We start from the raw sequence: 17,834 nt of genomic DNA, 5'->3' as shown, positions 1-17,834 counted from the left end.
GCAGGAAATGGCCCACCTTGATTATCATACACATTGTGAAGAGAGTGGTCACTTTGGATGGGCTATTACCAGCAGTGGGGGGCGGGGGGGCGGAGGGTGAGAAAACCTGGATTTGTGCATCTCAAATAAATTGGTTCATCTCTAAGGTGCCACAAATACTCCTTTTCTTTTTACCTTAACTCTGTATTTCTTGGTTTTCAGAAGTTTGAGTTTTGTTGAACTCAGACCAGGTGGGGGATATAAAATCTTTTAGGGGACCAACTCCTGTTGTTGAGAGACAGGAGCTTTGGAGCTACACCGAGTTCTTCTTTAGGTCTGTGTTGCTGGAAAGCTTGTCTCTTTCCCCAACAGAAGTTGATCCAGTAAAAGATCAAACATCCTCCACCTTGTCTCTCTCATAGACCGGGGCCAGCAGGCGGCAACAACAGAGCAAATCACTTCTGATGACCTTGCTGTTTTGGAAGGTCACGATCTTCAGTGGGAAACTGTCACTTTATGTTAACAAAAGGGGATTTGTTGTTGGTTGGGGGGGCGGGGGGGTTGCCATTTAGTTTATGATATTCAGCAAAAGCTTTTCTCTTTTTGAAATCCGGACTGGGCTGAGAGTCCGCTGTTCAGGTGACCCAGTTACCTGAATCCAGGCCTGATTTCAGAGAGAATCTGCTTCCTGCTTTTGCTGAATCTAATAAACTAAATAGAAAAAAAAACCCCCAAAAACAACAATCCCCCCCGCAACAACAAACCCCCTTTATGTTAAATTTTAACACAAAGTTCCGGTCCCCCCCCCCCACTGGCGGCCCCGCGGGACTGGGGCTGTGTCTTTAAGAGGAGACTCTCACCTCCCCCGGGACAGGGGTTGGACTGAGGCAATTTCCAGTTTTACTTTCACTGTCCCCGGGCGAAGGCTGCGAGCCCAGCGCACGTTTATCGATCGGAACAAACCCCCGTTTCTGTTCACAACCTTCCCCGGAGAAGCCCCGAGACAAAACTGCAGCTCCTCGATCGCCAGAATGAGCTGAGCCGCCTCCGTGACCGACGGGAACAGTCACCGAGCATGGGACTGTCCCAGCCAGAGGAGCCAAGTCTGGCCACACCCGGGAGATGTTAAACTTCTCAGAAGACCCAACCAGGTGGGTTAATTTTGCTCCAGAAGGACTGTTTCTAACGTCTAATGCACGAGCCTTATTGCTGGGACAGATTATTCAAAACACAAGGAGTAAATAATCCTGTGAGAATTTGTTTCTCTCTTTCTGGGAACTTGACAGTACGTCTACGTTCAAAGTGAGGGACTGTCACATACATTGCGGATTGTTTTCACAGCAGTGTAACACGAGACTTTTACAGCTTGTTGAATTTGTCATGTCTTTGTTTTGCTGAATTTTATTCAAGAGCAGTGGGCCCAAGACTGTTCTTGGGGGAGATCTGTAACTTCCTCTATTTTGAATACAGAAAATTTCCTGCACCAAACCCAGCGGCCATCAGTCTAGTTTTCTGCCTCTGCTGACATGGCAGTTTCCCACTCTTGGCCCCATGTCCGCCACCAGCCTCAGCCCCTTGACCCCTGTCTGTGTCCCTGCACCCCTGGAGACACAGCCCTGGTCCCAGCCCCAGCTCTGAGGGGAGGGGGTGGAGGCCATGGAGAGAGGTAAGGGGGGCATGAGGTGAAAAGTGTGGGGGCAGTTTCACTGGCTTTCAGCACCCACACTTTAAAAACTGTTCAAGTGCCACTGCAGACAACACAAGACAACACACGAATCTTTCTCTCTCTCACACACACACTTTCTCATTCCTTAAAACTTTTTTCTCCATTGATGGAATTACTGCCAACTTCTCCACTGTTCTGACTTTCTTTTTTTAATGTGGATTTTGTAGAGATGGGAAAAAATCAGGCCCATAAAGGAAACACACTTTCCATTTTAATGCAATGGCTGTTCTCACTCCAAATATGAGGGAGTCCACTTAACAATGCATTTGTCCCTTTTTTATTCACTGTGCCTTCTTTAATGTTTGACTTTTTAATAATTTAATGTTAGTCAGTGTTATGCTCACTATGGAAAGTTTTTTCCTCCTTCTTCCTGTTTTCTAGGTCAAGTTCCAGTGAAGAAGATGAAGGTTCTCTCATTCTGCCACAGCTCCAGAGCCAGCTCTCCTCTCCCTGGGTTTATTGTTTTCTTCCTTACTTCTTATGTTCACAAGATGGAATCAGGTAGGAATCCGCACTGTGTCTGCTGAATCTTAGGGGATTAATTTAAGCCCCTGAAGTGCCTTAACAACATGCTTCACTCAAAGTCAGTGTAACAACTCACAGTGTATAAACTTCACCCCACAGCAAGATCAGCACCTTCATTATTCAATTTTTGCCCTGATTGTGTTGCTCCTGGGTGATTTTATTTGCTCCTGGGACAGTGCACAGGTCTGTTTCTTCACACAAGTATTTTTAAAAGATTGTCAAAGATGCCCAGGGAATTCAGAGGACACTTATTGAAGAGTTTAAGAATAAGAATAAGAAATAAGAAAATCAAATAACTTAGTGGGTTTCAGATGTAAAAAAAACCCAAAAAGATCAGAGCCATAATTTGAGACTAATGTGCACAAAAACAAAAGAAAAACCAGAATATAATGATGTTGCGTGACTTTTTTTTAATTGGGCCTGTTAGCTAATCCATATATGTTAGGTGTCGTGTACACTGTATTATTAGGCATTATATGCACAGTAGTCCCATAATACACATATGAGAGAGAGAGAGGGAGAGAGTTGGGAAGTTAACTTGAGTGTTTTATGTTCTCCCCACAATTCTGTTCACCGATATTGAATATCCCACTTTACAATTCTGAAGTTAGTGTTCACAATAGAAAATAGGAAGCCTATCAAGGCCATGAAAGGTGTGTCCTAGCAGTGGTTGGGATGTACCTCTACACCCACCTGGTTTGGAATGTGGTATCCAAAAAAAGGGGTTAAGGAAGGTACCGAACAACAAGTTAAGGAACTGATGGGTTGGGTCCCAGGTGACGTATAAAGTGCTTTTTCACTTGTAAACAGCCACGGTATAAGTGGGTTTGTGGGGGCATGCTGTGAGATAAGAATTGCTTCCCAGGAGGAGGGTATGGATGTCTGGTTTCCGAAGTGCACCGTTTTGTCTTTAGGCAATAATGTTCACAAAGTCTGGTCATTTGGTCTCTTGAGCATGTGAAGTATTGAACCATAATAGCCCCCAAATTGGCTCTAGCAATAGGGCCATGCCTCAGGAACATCTTGGTGAAAGAACACCAAATATGGCTCACCAACCCTACTCTTATTCCTGCTGAGGCCCAGCAAATTTCATGGCAATGTCAGTAAGCGTGTCAATTTGAGAGCACTCAGAAAAACGGGATGTTGAATAGTAAGTTTATTTCAACTATACACTGAGCATGTCCATACTCAGCTCTCTGCCTCAGTTTCTCTGATGTGTGACTGTGACATGGACTGAATACACTTGTCTTCAGCTTCTCACCCCATGTCAGCACTGTGTGCCTCTGTCATGCACTGAACCTACCAATTCTCAGCTCCCCACTCTCTGTCCCATGATCTGTGTCTGGGTCATGCACCAAGCTTGCCTGTTATCAGCTCCATGCCCCATCTCAGTGCTGTGTGCTGTGCCATACACACAGGCTGAGTATTCTTATAACAGAGCCCCAGTCCAACTGCCCATGAGCGCTGCTTTCTCTTAGGCATTCAGGCTGAAATGTTCCATGCCAGGTGTCTGTCGCTGGCTGAAGTTTTTGGAAAGTTTATCTGAAATGGAACCTCTTGACTGTGTCCTTCATATCAAATTGACATTTTCCTCTGACCTGCTTTTTGTTGTTTTTGTTGTCCTGGTGGATTTCCAGCAAAGTTCACAGTGATTGGACCTCGTGACCCTGTCACTGCCATCCTGGGTCAGGAAACTGTGTTACCCTGTCACCTGTCCCCCCGGATGAGCGCTGCAAACATGGAGGTGAGATGGTTCCGCTCTGAGGTTTTAACCATTGTGCACCTGTACCGTGATGGGAAGGATCAGTATGAAGGGCAGATGCCAGAGTATCAGGGAAGGACAGAGCTTTTGAAAGCCGGACTCACAGATGGAAATGTTCACTTGAGGCTTCTCAATATCAGACACTCTGATGAAGGACAATACCTCTGTTTTGTTCAAGATGATACTTTTTATGAAGAAGCCGTATTGGAACTGCGGATAGCAGGTCAGTGCCTTGTGTCCGTTTTAGCTTTGTGTGGTCTTTCCTATTACAACAACTGTGACTCCCTGCTTGTGAAATATTTTACAATAACACAGCATATCTAAATTTCAGCAAACAGCCACTTTCATACTTGGGAAAATATGCGGAAAACTTTCCCAACATGTTATTAAACACATTTTCAGGATGGCCAAGGCACTTTCTTGCCCAATCTTGATTGACTCCCAAAAGGAGTCTTCAGTTAAGAGGGAAAGGACTTCTTGACAACTATGGCCTTCCAGTTGCTCTGCAGTCATTTCTAGGATGTGTGGCTAAGGTGGGACTGACAGACATTTGTGGCCTTCTGATGGGTTGGTTGTTGCTTCGGGGTGTAGTTAAAATCAAATGCAGTGTTCTTATTTGCTGACACTGTATAATGGTGATGGTGGGGGTGGGGGTGATGGGTTCCCCCCCGGTACCACCGGGAACTGGGGTACAGCTGAGACCTCTGTCTCACCAATCTGGGTTCCCTCTTGCACTGTGACATTATGGCAAGCTGTAAAGCCCTCCACACTTGCACTCACACCAACATCCAGAGGCGGGACCACACCCAGCTGTGTTCATGAATGCATCTGGCCAGGCACTCATGAACCAACAATAGCGAGGCTTCAGCCAAAACACACCCCAGCACCCCAACCTAGGACCCACCCTGGTCAAAAGCCTGACCAGTAAAGATTATTACAATTACCCAGTTTTCCCCTCCCTCAGTGTGGAGAGGAATATGCACAAAATCTTTGTTAACTGAGCTGAGATTTTGCCCGAACACTTCACTCAAACCACACTGTTTTACGTTAAATTTAAAAAAAAAAAAAAAAGAGATTTATTAACTACAGAAAGATAGATTATAAATCAAAGCAAACGGATCAAACAGATATTAGGCTTAGACAAAAACTCAGTCTAAGCCTAATATACCACACAGGGTTTGAATCAAACAGTGTCTCACCCTGTTAAATATTACAAGCAGTTTGTAGATGTTTCATACATAGGCAGGGTTTCCATCTTTCCCACCTGGGACCAGCACTTCCCCAGTTCAAAGTCCGTGCTCTTCCAGAGGTATATCCAGGAGTTTAGTTATGGGGAAAGTGAGGCCCATTGGTGATGTCACTTCAACCTTTTACAGTTTCTTTCATATGGCGGGAACCCCTTTGTTCCAAGCCAGGTTCCCAGCCCAGTTTGTGGAACAGTATAGGTACCAAAAAGGAATTCAGTATCATGTTATCTAGTCATATGCGCCTGCATTCTTGATGAGTCATGGCAGCATTATTCATAGGCTGTCTGAAGTGTCTCCCGGTGAGGACAAGACTTTTCCATGGCTCATTGTTTTCGCTGATGGGCATTCACCCTGTCTAATTTCTTCACTGTTGTACCTGAAAGGCTAGTTGTGGGTGTTACCCAGAACAATAACATTTAAAATACAGATGGATAGTCAATATTCATAACTCCAGATACAAAAGTGATACATGCATTCGAATAGGATTATCTTATTCAGCAAATCATAACTTTTCCATTGACACCTTATTTGACACATCTTGCACAAGATGCTACATAATTATATCATAATCATACCATAATCATATGATGTATATGGATTGCAGAGTGTCCTAGTGGGAAGGGGAAATTATGTATTTACCACTCTTAGTCAAGACTAATTATTTCTCCCTTGCTGCTTTAACAACGTAACCATGAAGCCAATTTGATTTTAAAAAAATAATTAGTGCATTAGATAGATATATTTATCAGAGTTTCAAATGTTCAGATCCTATTCAGGTATCTACGTGGTCATATCTCCAAAGGTGCTCAGCACTCAGTTGCTCCTGTCTTGAGCCAACAATATCTCCCTCTGACTCAGTGAAATTATTTTATATATTTGTTCACATTTTTATGTGTCCATGAGCACTGGGATATCAGACATTCCAGTATTCATTTATCCCTTCTACTGACTACCCGCATGAATTAGTGCATTCTCATGTGAGTGAGGGATCCCCAAACTGTCCCTCATCCCTTCTGCTTTATAAATTAATGTATGGCATTAACACCCTTATATATTTTCTCCTTAGGTCTGGGCTCTGCTCCTCTCATCTCTGTTGAGGATCACCAAGATGGAGGGATTCGGGTGGTTTGTAGATCAGCTGGTTGGTACCCAGAGCCTGAAGTGCTGTGGAAAGATTTCAGTGGGCGACGTTTACCATCACTCTCTGAAAAAACATCCACAGGAGATAACAACCTGTTTGAAACAGAAACTGCTCTCATTGTAACAGAACATTCAAACCAAAACTTGTCCTGTTGCATCAGGAACACCGTTCTCAATCAAGAAAAGGAATCGGCAGTTTATATAGCAGGTCAGTTACCATCCAAATCCCACACTGAACTCACCACCACTAGAAACCAAACAAAATATAGGAAGAAAAGAACGGAAATATCTGTGGTGGATATTTCATAATCCATGTACAAATACAGAATATGGGAGGCTGGTGTCTTTACAGGGTCACAGTTTAGGGAACTTGATCCCCTTAATTGTGAGTATTTAGACTATACACATTTTTAGAGGAAATTTTCACTCAATCCACTGATTCAGTAGGTTCCTGTAACCTTAAATTCACCTTAATTTTTTGGAATGTGATAAATTTTGTACTCTGGCTTGATTGTGATCTGTAGAGCCCTGTAAACCCACAGATATATATATGCAGATACCCTCATCATTTTGGGGGGTTTGCAGATTGGATGCGGATACCAATTTTGTATCCACGCAGGGCTCTAGTGATCTGTTCACTTCCCAACTTCATTACTTGTGTGAAATGTCACCTAAGTCATGTGATATTGTTTTTCTGATCTTCAATGGGACTTGTGCTCCTTAATTACTTTGGTCTGGATCCACTAGAGGACTCATTTTACCCCTTGTCTACACACAAAAGATGCACTGATTAACTAGTTAAGTGATGCTATCCGCTTGTGTGAAAACACCTTGTATAAATTTCAGAGTGCCCTTAATAGATTTAGTTTCAGTCAATTTTTTATCGACTTTAACTAAATGGAGATAGAGCGCTATGAAGCTGATTTATGATTTAAGGTTTTGTGCATCAATTTATTTAAATTGGTGCAACCCTGATATGTTGTCAACTCTTGAACCAATTTAAGAATGACTCCATAAGAGGGTTGGCCCAGGTTCACTAAATCAGAGCACAAACCATGTGTGGAAAAGACACCAGGCACATTTGAAAATTCCATCCTGTTTAGATGACCGAATCACTGTGAACACAAGAAGAGCAAATGGAAATTAGTTAATTTGATGCACAAGTGCTTGGACAAATTGTGATTATGGTTTTTCCCAATATTAGGAGGTAACAGTGGATTTTTCAAAAATATGCTAATTAATCTGGCAGTTTCTGAATATTGCTTACTGTTAAGGGCCAAATCCTTTTCTGGTATAAGCCTATTGGAATCAATGGGGTTTTATGAGCAGAGAATTTGCCCCTGATCTCTATGGCACTCTGAGTAGCAATGAATCAAATCAGGGCTGTGTTTTCAAGGATAAATCAGTGGTAAAGCTGTGTTGATTGGAGCCATATTTAAAATCAGTTTCTGGTCTTTTGTGTCATGTGGGCATGGCCATTCTTTCACTCTTAGCTCACACAAATCCTGCTGGGCACTATTTATGTATTTGTTTGAAAAAAAAAATCTGCTTTTAGTCACCACTTCCGAACTAAGGCAAGCCCTGGGTGTTTTCTTTTTCAGATCCCTTTTTCCCGAGGGTAAATCCCTGGATGGTGGCGCTGAGTGTGACCCTGGTGGTTTTGTTTGGTTTCATTGGCCTCACTGTTTCTCTCTTTAAAATGAAAGGTAAATATCAGAGGGAGAAATATACAGTAAAGGTTTTATTCTAATAAATAAATAAGGGCAATTTAGAAATTTAACATAAAAAGAACGTGTGATCTGCTGATCTGGTCCTAAAAAAAGAAGAAGAATGCTCCACTTTTCCCTCAGCCCAGCTCCCACCCAATTGCAGCTCCCCTCCCCGCCTGCCCTGCCTCCAGCCCAACTCTGCCCACAATCCCTCGCCACTCCCAGCCCTCTATTTCCAGCTCTTCCCTTATCCCCAGCTCTGCTTTCAGCCCAAGCTCCTGGACTCAGCCAACTGTGATGTAATGGAGGGGGGAGGAGGGGCTGAGACAGACGCTGCTACTGGTAAGTGGGGCTCGTGACAGGAAAAGTTTGGGCACCACTGGTCTAGTCTGATCTCCGTAAGAGGAGTTTGAAGAGAAATAATCTCTCAGTCTTAACTGTCGTATTGATGATAATGAGAAATAAAAGATAAGAAAAGGGAAACTCCTAACCAACAATATGGGTATTTCTGTTTAATTTTTGGGCAAACGAGATATAGAAATTGGTAAGTGTCATTATCCGTCCTCTGAAAAGGATTTTTTTTTTTTTTTGGTAATTGGATCTTCATGTGGGAGTTGGTTTAAATGGTTTGGAGTTGTTTGATCTTAAATTTAACTTTTACAATTTTGTTACAATTCAAAACCCTTGTTCGTTTACTTGCTTTTTATTATTATACTTTCTTGTGGGGTTTAATGTAATTGTATAAAATGTGGAGAAGCTCTAATTTGGGTAGATTTCACACCAAAATCTAATTTGAAAAACTGATAAGCAATGGAGTCACCGAGTTTAAGAGCAGAAGAAAGCCCTGGATCCTCTTCTCTGATGTCCTGAAAAGGAGGTTGATTTCCCTCAGCCTTCATTGTCATACTGATGATAAAGAGAAATAAAACATAAGGAAAGGGAAACACCTAACAAAAATATCTATTTATTTCGCTCTCATTTTTAGACAAACGAGATAAAGAAATAAGTAAGTGTCATTATCCTTCCTATGACAAGAAACTTTTAGTACCAGTTTGGATTCTAATGTGGGAGTTTGTGTAGCAGTGGTGGAGGTGTTTGATTTTAAATTTAACTTAACATTGCTACAGTACGAAGCCTTTTTAGTTTGCTAACTTGGTTATTATTATCAGGCTTTTGGGAAGGTGTGTGTGTGTGGGGGCGTCAACTTCAATATAGCTTTATAAAACATGGGGAAAGACTAGAGAGGATGAATTTCACACCAAAAGCTAATTTGAAAAATTGATAAGCAATAGAGTTATAGAGTCATAGTGTTTAAGACCACAAGGGATGACTGGATCCTCTTGTTCAGAGGTCTGCAGACTGTGGGGAAGGCCCCTAGGGGCATGTGGAGGAATGTTCAAGCGGGCGCAGGGCCGGATTAACTCTTCTGGGGGCCTGGGACTATTAGAGTTTGTGGGGCCCCCTAGGCTCCGGGGTACGGCTAAAAATGAGGGATTCAGAGTGCAGGAGGGGGCTGTAGATTGGGGCAGGGTGTGGGTGTGGAAGGGGGTGAAGGCTCTGGCTGGGGTTGTGGACTCTAGGGTGTGGCTGGGGATGAGGGCTTTCAGATGCAGGAGGGGGCTCCAGGCTGGCGCCAAGGGGATTGGAGTATAGGAGAGGGCTCAGGGCAGGAGGTTGGGAGTGTGGGGTCTGGGAGGGAGTTAGGGTGCAGGAGGGGGCTCAGGGCTGGGGCAGGAGGTCCCTTACCTGGGACAGCTCCCCTTAGGTGGTGCAAGCCCTGGGGAGGAGGGGCAGGTGGCTCCATGCTCTGTCCTGTGCTCGCCTGCAGGCACCACCCCACACAGCTCCCATTGGCTGTGATTCCTGGCCAATGGGAGCTGCGGGGGTGGTGTCTGCAAGTCAAGGAAGCGTGTGGGACTGAGCTTCCCGGCACGCGCAGCTCCAGCCGAGGGGAGGGGGGAATGACATGCCAGTGTGTAGAGCCACCTCCCCGCCAACGCCGGGCTGGGCTGGAATGCAGGGGCTTCAGTGGCTGCAGCCCACAGCCCTGGGCTAAGGCGGCCCTGAAAAAAGATCTGCACTTTTGGCGGTCTGAAGATCTTTTTGCGGGGGCCCCCCTTTGCCTGGGGCCCTGGCCTGCAGCCCCTAAATCCCCTCTCTTAAACCGGCCCTGAACAGGTGCAAGGCAGGATCCCTGCTAGCCCCCATGGGGAGAGGGGAGGGAGCCCCACCCAGCCCCGCTCTGCCCCCAGCCCAGATCCAATCCCATCTGCAGCTGCGCTCCGCCCCCTGTCCCCCACTAAGCTCCGGCTCCTGCCACAGTTCCAGTCCTCCCCCTGCTCCGCCCCCAGGTCAGTTCCTACCAAATTCCCTCCCCTCCCCCAGGCCACCTCTGCCTCTAGCCCCAGCTCCTCCCCCATCCCCAGTTCTGCCCCCAGCTCCCCCTTCAGCCCAAGCACCTCTGCTGAGTCAACTGTGCAGTAACGGAAGGGGGGGCGCCGACAGATTCCATTACTGCAAGGGGGGAGTGATCGGAAAAGTTTGGGCACCACTGGTCTTATCTGATTTCCTGAAGAAGAGATTGAATAGAAATAATTCGTCTTACCTGTCACAGTGATGATAAAGAGAAATAAACCATAAAAAAAGGAAAACACCTAACAAACATTATGTGCCTGTCTGTTTAATTTTTAGGCAAACGAGATATAGAAATTGGTAAGTGTCATTATCCACACTCTGAAAAGGATTTTTTTTTTGGCGGGGGCCGAGAATTGGATCTTCATGTGGGAGTTTGTTTAAATGGTTTGGAGTTATTTGATATTAAATTTAACTTTTACAATTTTGTTGCAATACAAATGCCCTTGTTTGCTTACTTGCTTTTTATTATTATTCTTTCTTGTAGGGTTTAATGTAATTGTATATAATGTGGGGAAGTGCTAAATTGGGTAGATTTCACACCAAAATCTAATTTGAAAAACTGATAAGCAATAGAGTCACTGAGTTTAAGAGCAGAAGAGAGCCCTGGATCCTCTTCTCTGATGTCCTGAAAAGGAGGTTGATTTCTCTCAGCCTTCACTGTCATATTGATGATAAAGAGAAATAAAACATAAGGAAAGGGAAACACCTAACAAAAATATCTATTTATTTCTCTCTCATTTTTAGACAAACGAGATAAAGAAATAAGTAAGTGTCATTATCCTTCCTATGACAAGAAACTTCTTGTACCTCTTTGGATTCTAACGTGGGAATTTGTGTAGCAGTGGTGGAGGTGTTTGATTTTAAATTTAACTTAACATTGCTGCAGTACGAAGCCTTTTAGTTTGCTTACTTGGTTATTATTATCAGTCTTTTGGGAAGATGTGTGTGGGGGTGGCGGGGGTCAACTTTAATATATCTTTATAAAACATGGGGAAAGACTAGAGAGGATGAATTTCACACTAAAAGTTAATTTGAAAAATTGATAAGCAATACAGTTAAAGAGTCTTACTGTTTAAGACCAGAAGGGATTACTGGATCCTCTAGTTCAGAGGTCTTCAGACTGTGGGGCAGGCCCCTAGGGGCACGTGGAGGAAATTCAAGTGGGCACAGGTCCGCAATTAACTCTTCTGGGGGCCTGGGACTATTAGAGTTTGTGGGGCCCCCTAGGCTCTGGGGTAGGGCCAAAAATGAGGGATTCAGAGTGCAGGAGGGGGCTGTGGATTGGGGCAGGGTGAGGGCTCTGACTAGGGTTGTGGACTCTAGGGTGTGGCTGGGGATGAGGGCTTTCAGATTCAGGAGTGGGCTCCAGGCTGGCACCAAGGGGACTGGAGTGTGGGAAGGGGCTCAGGGCAGGAGGTTGGGAGTGTGGGGTCTGGGAGGGTGTTAGGGTACAGGAGGGGGCTCAGGGCTGGGGTGGGGATGGGGTCTGGGAGGGAGTTAAGGCGTGGGAAGGGGCTCAGTGCAGGAGGTTGGGAGTGTGGGGTCTGGGAGGGTGTTAGGGTACAGGAGGGGGCTCAGGGCTGGGGTCTGGGAGGGAGTTAAGGCGTGGGAAGGGGCTCAGGGCAGGAGGTTGGGAGTGTGGGGTCTGGGAGGGAGTTAGGGTGCAGGAGAGGGCTCAGGGCTGGGGCAGCAGGTTGTGGTGCGGGGCGCTTACCTGGGACAGCCCCCCTTTGGTGGTGCAGGCCCTGGGGAGGGGGGGCACGTGGCTCCATGCTCTGTCCTGTGCTCGCCTGCGGGCACCACCCCACACAGCTCCCATTGGCTGTGATTCCTGGCCAATGGGAGCTGCGGGGGCGGTGTCTGCAAGTCAAGGAAGCGTGTGGGACTGAGTTTCCCGGCACTCGCAGCTCCAGCCCAGCGGAGGGGGGAATGACATGCCAGTGTGTAGAGCCGCCTCCTCGCCAACGCCGGGCTGGGCTGGAATGCAGGGGCTTCAGTGGCTGCAGCCCACAGCCCTGGGCTAAGGCGGCCCTGCAAAAAGATCTACACTTTTGGTGGTCTGGAGATCTTTTTGCGGGGGCCCCCCTTTGCCTGGGGCCCTGGCCTGCAGCCCCTAAATCCCCTCTCTTAAAACAGCCCTGAACAGGTGCAAGGCAGGATCCCTGCTAGCCCCCATGGGGAGAAGGGAGGGAGCCCCACCCAGCCCCGCTCTGCCCCCAGCCCAGATCCAATCCCATCTGCAGCTGCGCTCCGCCCCCTGCCCCCCACTAAGCTCCAGCTCCTGCCACAGTTCCAGTCCTCCCCCTGCTCCGCCCCCAGGTCAGTTCCTACCAAATTCCCTCCCCTCCCCCAGGCCACCTCTGCTCCTCCCCTATCCCCAGTTCTGCCCCCAGCTCCCCCTTCAGCCCAAGCACCTCTGCTGAGTCAACTCTGCAGTAACGGAAGGGGGGGCGCCGACAGATTTCATTACTGCAAGGGGGGAGTGATCGGAAAAGTTTGGGCACCACTGGTCTTGTCTGATTTCCTGAAGAAGAGATTGAATAGAAATAATTCGTCTTACCTGTCACAGTGATGATAAAGAGAAATAAACCATAAAAAAAGGAAAACTCCTAACAAACATTATGTGTCTGTTTAATTTTTAGGCAAACGAGATATAGAAATTGATAAGTGTCATTATCCACACTCTGAAAAGGACTTTTTTTTTTTGTAATTGGATCTTCATGGGGCAGTTTGTTAAAATGTTGTGGAGTTCACTGTAAAATTTAACTTCTACAATTGTGTTGTAATATGAAACCTTTTTTTGTTTACTTGCTTTTTATTATTATTATTTTGTGGAAGGGTTAGTGTAATTGTATAAAATGTGGGGAACCACTAAAGTGGAGAGATTTCATACCAAAAGCTAATTTGAAAAACTGAGATGTAATAGAGTCACATGTGTGTGAGACCAGAAGGGACCACTGGATCCTCTTGTCTGATGTCCTGAAGATGTTGATTTCTCTCAGTTTTTACTGTCGTATCGATGATAAAGACAAATAAAACATAAGAAAAGGGAAATGCCTAAAAAAATTCGATTTATTTCTCTTTCCTTTTCAGAGAAACGAGATAACGAGATAAGTAAGTATCATTATCTTTCCTCTAAAATGAAACTTTTTGTACCATTTTGGAGACTCATGTGGCTGTTTGTTTAATTGTGGTGGGGTTGTTTGCTTTTAAATTTAAATTTTAAAATTTTTGCAATAGGAAACCTTTTTAGTTATTTGTTTGCTTTTTTATCAGCATCATCCTCATCATTCTTTTGAGGTTTGTTTGTTCATGTAACTTTATAAAACGTGGGGAAAGACTAAACTGGATGAATTTCACACCAAAACCTAATTTGAAAAATTGATAAGCAATACAGTAGTAAGGTAGGTATTGGCCAAGAAACTATGGCCCAGGAGGAATTGTGTGAAGGCCCAGGTGGACTATCAGCACCTGAGATGATTATCTTTCCTCCACACTGCAGAGTAGGCATGTAACCAACCTGAAGTAAAGTGATACCTGGGCTCTAGCTTCTACCCAAAGTCTTGCCAGCTAACCTGGGTGGAAAGCACCACCAAACTTGAATCAGAGCTTTTGTGCTTGCGCATTAAACAGGTTGGGGCAACGGCCAGGTAAGATTCTGGACTAACCCTGCAGTGAAGATCCACCCTGGGAGAGAGACACTCATGCAGTCTAGTGGAGGTTCTGATGAACGAATAACTTTTTTTCCCTCAGTGTATTAGTTTGTACAATATTGAATCATGCAATACGTGTTCAGATCTGCTCTCCTCTCTAATTATGTTGCTGGTTTTAGGGTGGAGAAGATCCGTGGCACCTATAGAAGAAGGTAATTAAAGATCATATTTTATCAATGTCCAAATACCCGTTCCCATGAGGCAATGTGCCTCATTTTCTTTGTATATGGGAGTGGATGTGATTGTTCAGGGCAGATCTCCCTAGAACCCTTCATTTCACGGCGCATCACAAGCTGAGGTGAGGTTTGTGCCTATGTCCTACCACACCATACTGAATCCATAGCATATCGCATCTACGCTTCCTGCCCCTCCACCGCTCGCATGTGCACTGCACCCTGCAGAGATCTGTGACAGCCGCTGCCACCCCTTGTACGGAACCAGTGGGACATGCACCTCCACAGCCACTTCTCCAGGGGGAGTTTGTTCTGTCTCCCCGTGCTGATGTCCGATCTCCAGTGTCCCTTTGTTTCTTCCTTCATCTTTTCCCCCATGAAGAAAGCCAGGAGCTCTGCAGTGACCCCACACTGACCGGGTGAGCAGGGACTGTGTCTGTGTGAGACCCTTGCTCCTGTCTCAAGCAGAGGAACTGAGCCTTGATCACAGACAGGGGCTCCCCTGGCTCCATTATACAGGTCTGGGAAGCTCCTGTGATCACTGCTGGGAGCTTGTGTCTTTTCTCCTCTCTCCATCCACCATGACCCCAGCATGGTCCCGTCTCTGGTAAACAGGACGTCAAGTCAGCCTCCCCATTACTGGCATGACCCGCCCCCTCTTTCCATCAGCCACCTATTCTGTACCTCCTCCCTAGTGGCGGATTTGCCACTGGGCCAATGTGGCCTGTGCCCAGGAGCCCCAGAAAAATGGGCGCCTCTGTGCCCCAACCCGCTCTGCCTGCCCAGTGCTCCTGCCAGAGAGTGGGGTCAGGGCTCGGGGGGCTTGCCCCACTCCATCCGCCCAGAACTCCAGCCAGGGAATGGCGTCGGGGTGGGGGGTCTTGCCCTGCTCTGCAGCTGGAGCACCAGGTGGGCAGAGCAGGGCACGCCCCTGCACCCCGGCCCCATTTCCCCAGCAGGAGTGTGGGGAGTGGGGGTTCTGCAGGGAGAAGGGGTGGGAAGGGGCCTTCACTTGCTGTGGCCCAGGGCCTCACAAAACCTTAATCTGTCCTGGCCCCGCCGACATTCATAGCTTCCACCATGAACCCCCTTCCCTTGTTTAGCCCCCTCACTCCCTGCCCCAAGCTAATGTACTTTGTGCTGCGACTGCTGCTGAGCAGTGACATTCTGGGCAGGTTCAATCGTGGTACCGTGTGGCCTGTTGCTGTCCGAGCTGTGACATTTCAGAGCAGTCCAGGTGCAGTGGGGAGGCCCCATAGCAAAGTCCAGCACAGGGGCAGCTGGGACACAGTGAGAGTGAAGGTGGGGTGGGGGGAAGCTCTGTCAATATTCACTGAGTTGTACCATCTGCTGGGGCTGCCAGTCTCTTGTTCCCTCCCCGGGCAGAGGTGGGGGCAGGAGGGGAAAGATTCTGAGTCCCAGGCCTGGCCCAGCTGCTCCTTTCACCGTCACTGACCCGTCTCTGCGAGGGCAGTGACTTCCCCAGCCCGGTGCTGAGATCTCTGAGGTGACGATGGGTAAATCCTGGAGGAAGGAGATTCCCTGAGTCACTCCCCAACTGGGGCAGATTCTGTCACTGACGCCATCAAACCCTCCCCCAGGGCCGAGCTCTGCCCCTCACGCTCTGATTCTCTCTCCCCAGCGAATGTGACTCTGGATCCAGACACGGCTCATCCCGACCTCGTCCTGTCTGAGGGTGGGAAAAGTGTGAGATGGGGAGACACGCGGCAGGATCTGCCCGACAAGCCTGAGAGATTTGACTATTGGGAATGTGTGCTGGGCTGTGAGGGATTCACCGCGGGGAGACATTGCTGGGAGGTGGAGGTGGGGGTGGGGCTACTCTGGGCTGTGGGGGTGGCCAGAGAGTCTGTGGGGAGGAAGGGATGGATCAGCCTTAGCCCTGAGGGGGGGATCTGGGCAGTGGAGCGGCGGGGGGGTCAGTTCCGGGCTCTCAGCTCCCCTGTGACCCCCCTGCCCCTGAGCCGGGCCCCCAGCAGGATCCGGGTTTGTCTGGACTGTGACCGGGGGCAGGTGACATTTATCGATGCTGGTGCCGAGGCCCCGATCTTCACTTTCCCGCCGGGCTCCGTCCCTGGGGAGAGAATCCGCCCCTGGCTCTGGGTGTGGGAGGGATCCTGGCTCCGCCTGCGTCCCTGAGACCCACAGCAGAGGGGGAACCGGAAATCAGCCTCTCTAGGCTCACAGACCCCGGTCTCTATGACCTTGGAGGACTCCCATCTACCCAGCCCGTGGCGCCTTTTCTCTATGACCCCTGGAAGCTCCTCCCCCTCCCTCCCTGCAGCCCCAGGCATGGGAGGGGGAGGGGGAGGAACCCCTGGGGCTGCAGGAGGGGCAGAGGGGCCCTGAGGGGCAGAGGCGGGGGCTGGGCAGGGGGCAGAACTAACAGCCGGGCTGGGGGCAGGCAGAGGGGGGGACCCAGCATGAATCAATCAGGGGTTGGGGGGCTGGGGAGAAGCAGCAGCAGCAGGGAGCGGTTTGTACAGATCTGTGTCTTTAGATCTCATTGGGGTCTCCCAGCCTGGGATCAGCAATTGGGGAAGGGATAAAATCAGGGAAAGAAGAGAGCAGCCAAGGGGGATGATCTGTGACCGGGAGGAGAGACACAGGAAAATAACCAGGGTTTGGAAAGTGAGGGCTAGAACAATAATGAATAGAAAAGGAGAGAATGAAAAGAAAGGGAATGTGAGCCGGACGGGGAGATTTATGACGTGTTACTGAAAGTGAGACTGTCACTCATTAATTCCCTATATTAATTCCTGGCCATTGGTGCTATTTTAGTGCCATTAAGAAAACTGTTCTCAGTAGCTGGGGATCTCCTGGCCAAGCTCCTGCGGTCATTAAAGCTCCTTCTCTGCTCCTTTTACTTTGCTATTTTGCAGCTACTTACTGTAAATAAACCATTACAAACAATTCTCCTTGTTTGTTCCACTTTAATGTCCCAGCTGCAGTTGCTGGGGGCAGCGTCATGGGATTTGCTTCCCAACTTGGTTGTGTCCCCGCAACCCCGACAGGGAATGTTGCACCTCCTGGAAGAGAGTTCGGATTTTACTGTGTGATGTGTCACTCTCCAGCCTGTGCTGGGTTTCTGTCCTGTGCATACCCGTGTCAATCAGGAATTGCTCAGCTGTGCTCTGCGGAGAGGTGACTGGTTGCACAGAGGGCAATCCATGAAGGGACTCGAGTGTTGCAATGCTGAGCATCACAGTGAGTAATTTTATGCAGTGAGACAATCACAGGAACAGCAGCACTGTGACCCTCAGAGCTGAGTCAGGGGCCTGAACTCCCGAGACAATGCATGGGCAACACAGGCACCTTACAGTGGGATTCACAAAAGCCAGCTCAGTAGGCGGGGAGCCATGTAAGGTAACCAATGGGAGATGCCGACGAGGGGGGAAGGGGTGTCCTGAGCCACACCCCTCTCATG

The 17,834-nt window shown here is 47.7% G+C and overlaps 1 protein-coding gene across 3 annotated transcripts; it reads left to right on the top strand.

Moving 5' to 3' along the window:
- The first annotated feature begins 746 nt into the window (after positions 1-746).
- On the top strand, positions 747-16,766 carry LOC140898053 (butyrophilin subfamily 1 member A1). 3 transcript variants are annotated; one of them, XM_073311490.2, is made up of 11 exons: positions 747-1,130; positions 2,087-2,206; positions 3,868-4,215; positions 6,306-6,587; positions 7,981-8,085; positions 9,074-9,094; positions 10,780-10,800; positions 11,248-11,268; positions 13,597-13,617; positions 14,336-14,368; positions 16,032-16,766. In XM_073311490.2, the coding sequence occupies exons 2-11, from the start codon at positions 2,107-2,109 to the stop codon at positions 16,544-16,546; spliced, it is 1,467 nt and encodes a 488-aa protein (XP_073167591.2). In that variant the 5' UTR covers positions 747-1,130; positions 2,087-2,106; the 3' UTR covers positions 16,547-16,766. The 3 variants fall into 3 exon arrangements, with proteins under 3 accessions (XP_073167591.2, XP_073167593.2, XP_073167594.2); XM_073311492.2 differs by lacking the exons at positions 9,074-9,094; positions 10,780-10,800 and having other exon boundaries at positions 748-1,130; XM_073311493.2 differs by lacking the exons at positions 9,074-9,094; positions 10,780-10,800; positions 11,248-11,268 and having other exon boundaries at positions 748-1,130.
- The last annotated feature ends 1,068 nt before the right edge of the window (positions 16,767-17,834 follow it).

The sequence above is a fragment of the Lepidochelys kempii genome, chromosome 14 (genome assembly GCF_965140285.1).
Source record: "Lepidochelys kempii isolate rLepKem1 chromosome 14, rLepKem1.hap1, whole genome shotgun sequence".
NCBI lineage: Eukaryota > Metazoa > Chordata > Testudines > Cheloniidae > Lepidochelys > Lepidochelys kempii.
The sequence above is the reverse complement of the archived record's forward strand: the minus strand, read 5'-3'. Positions and strand labels throughout refer to the sequence as shown.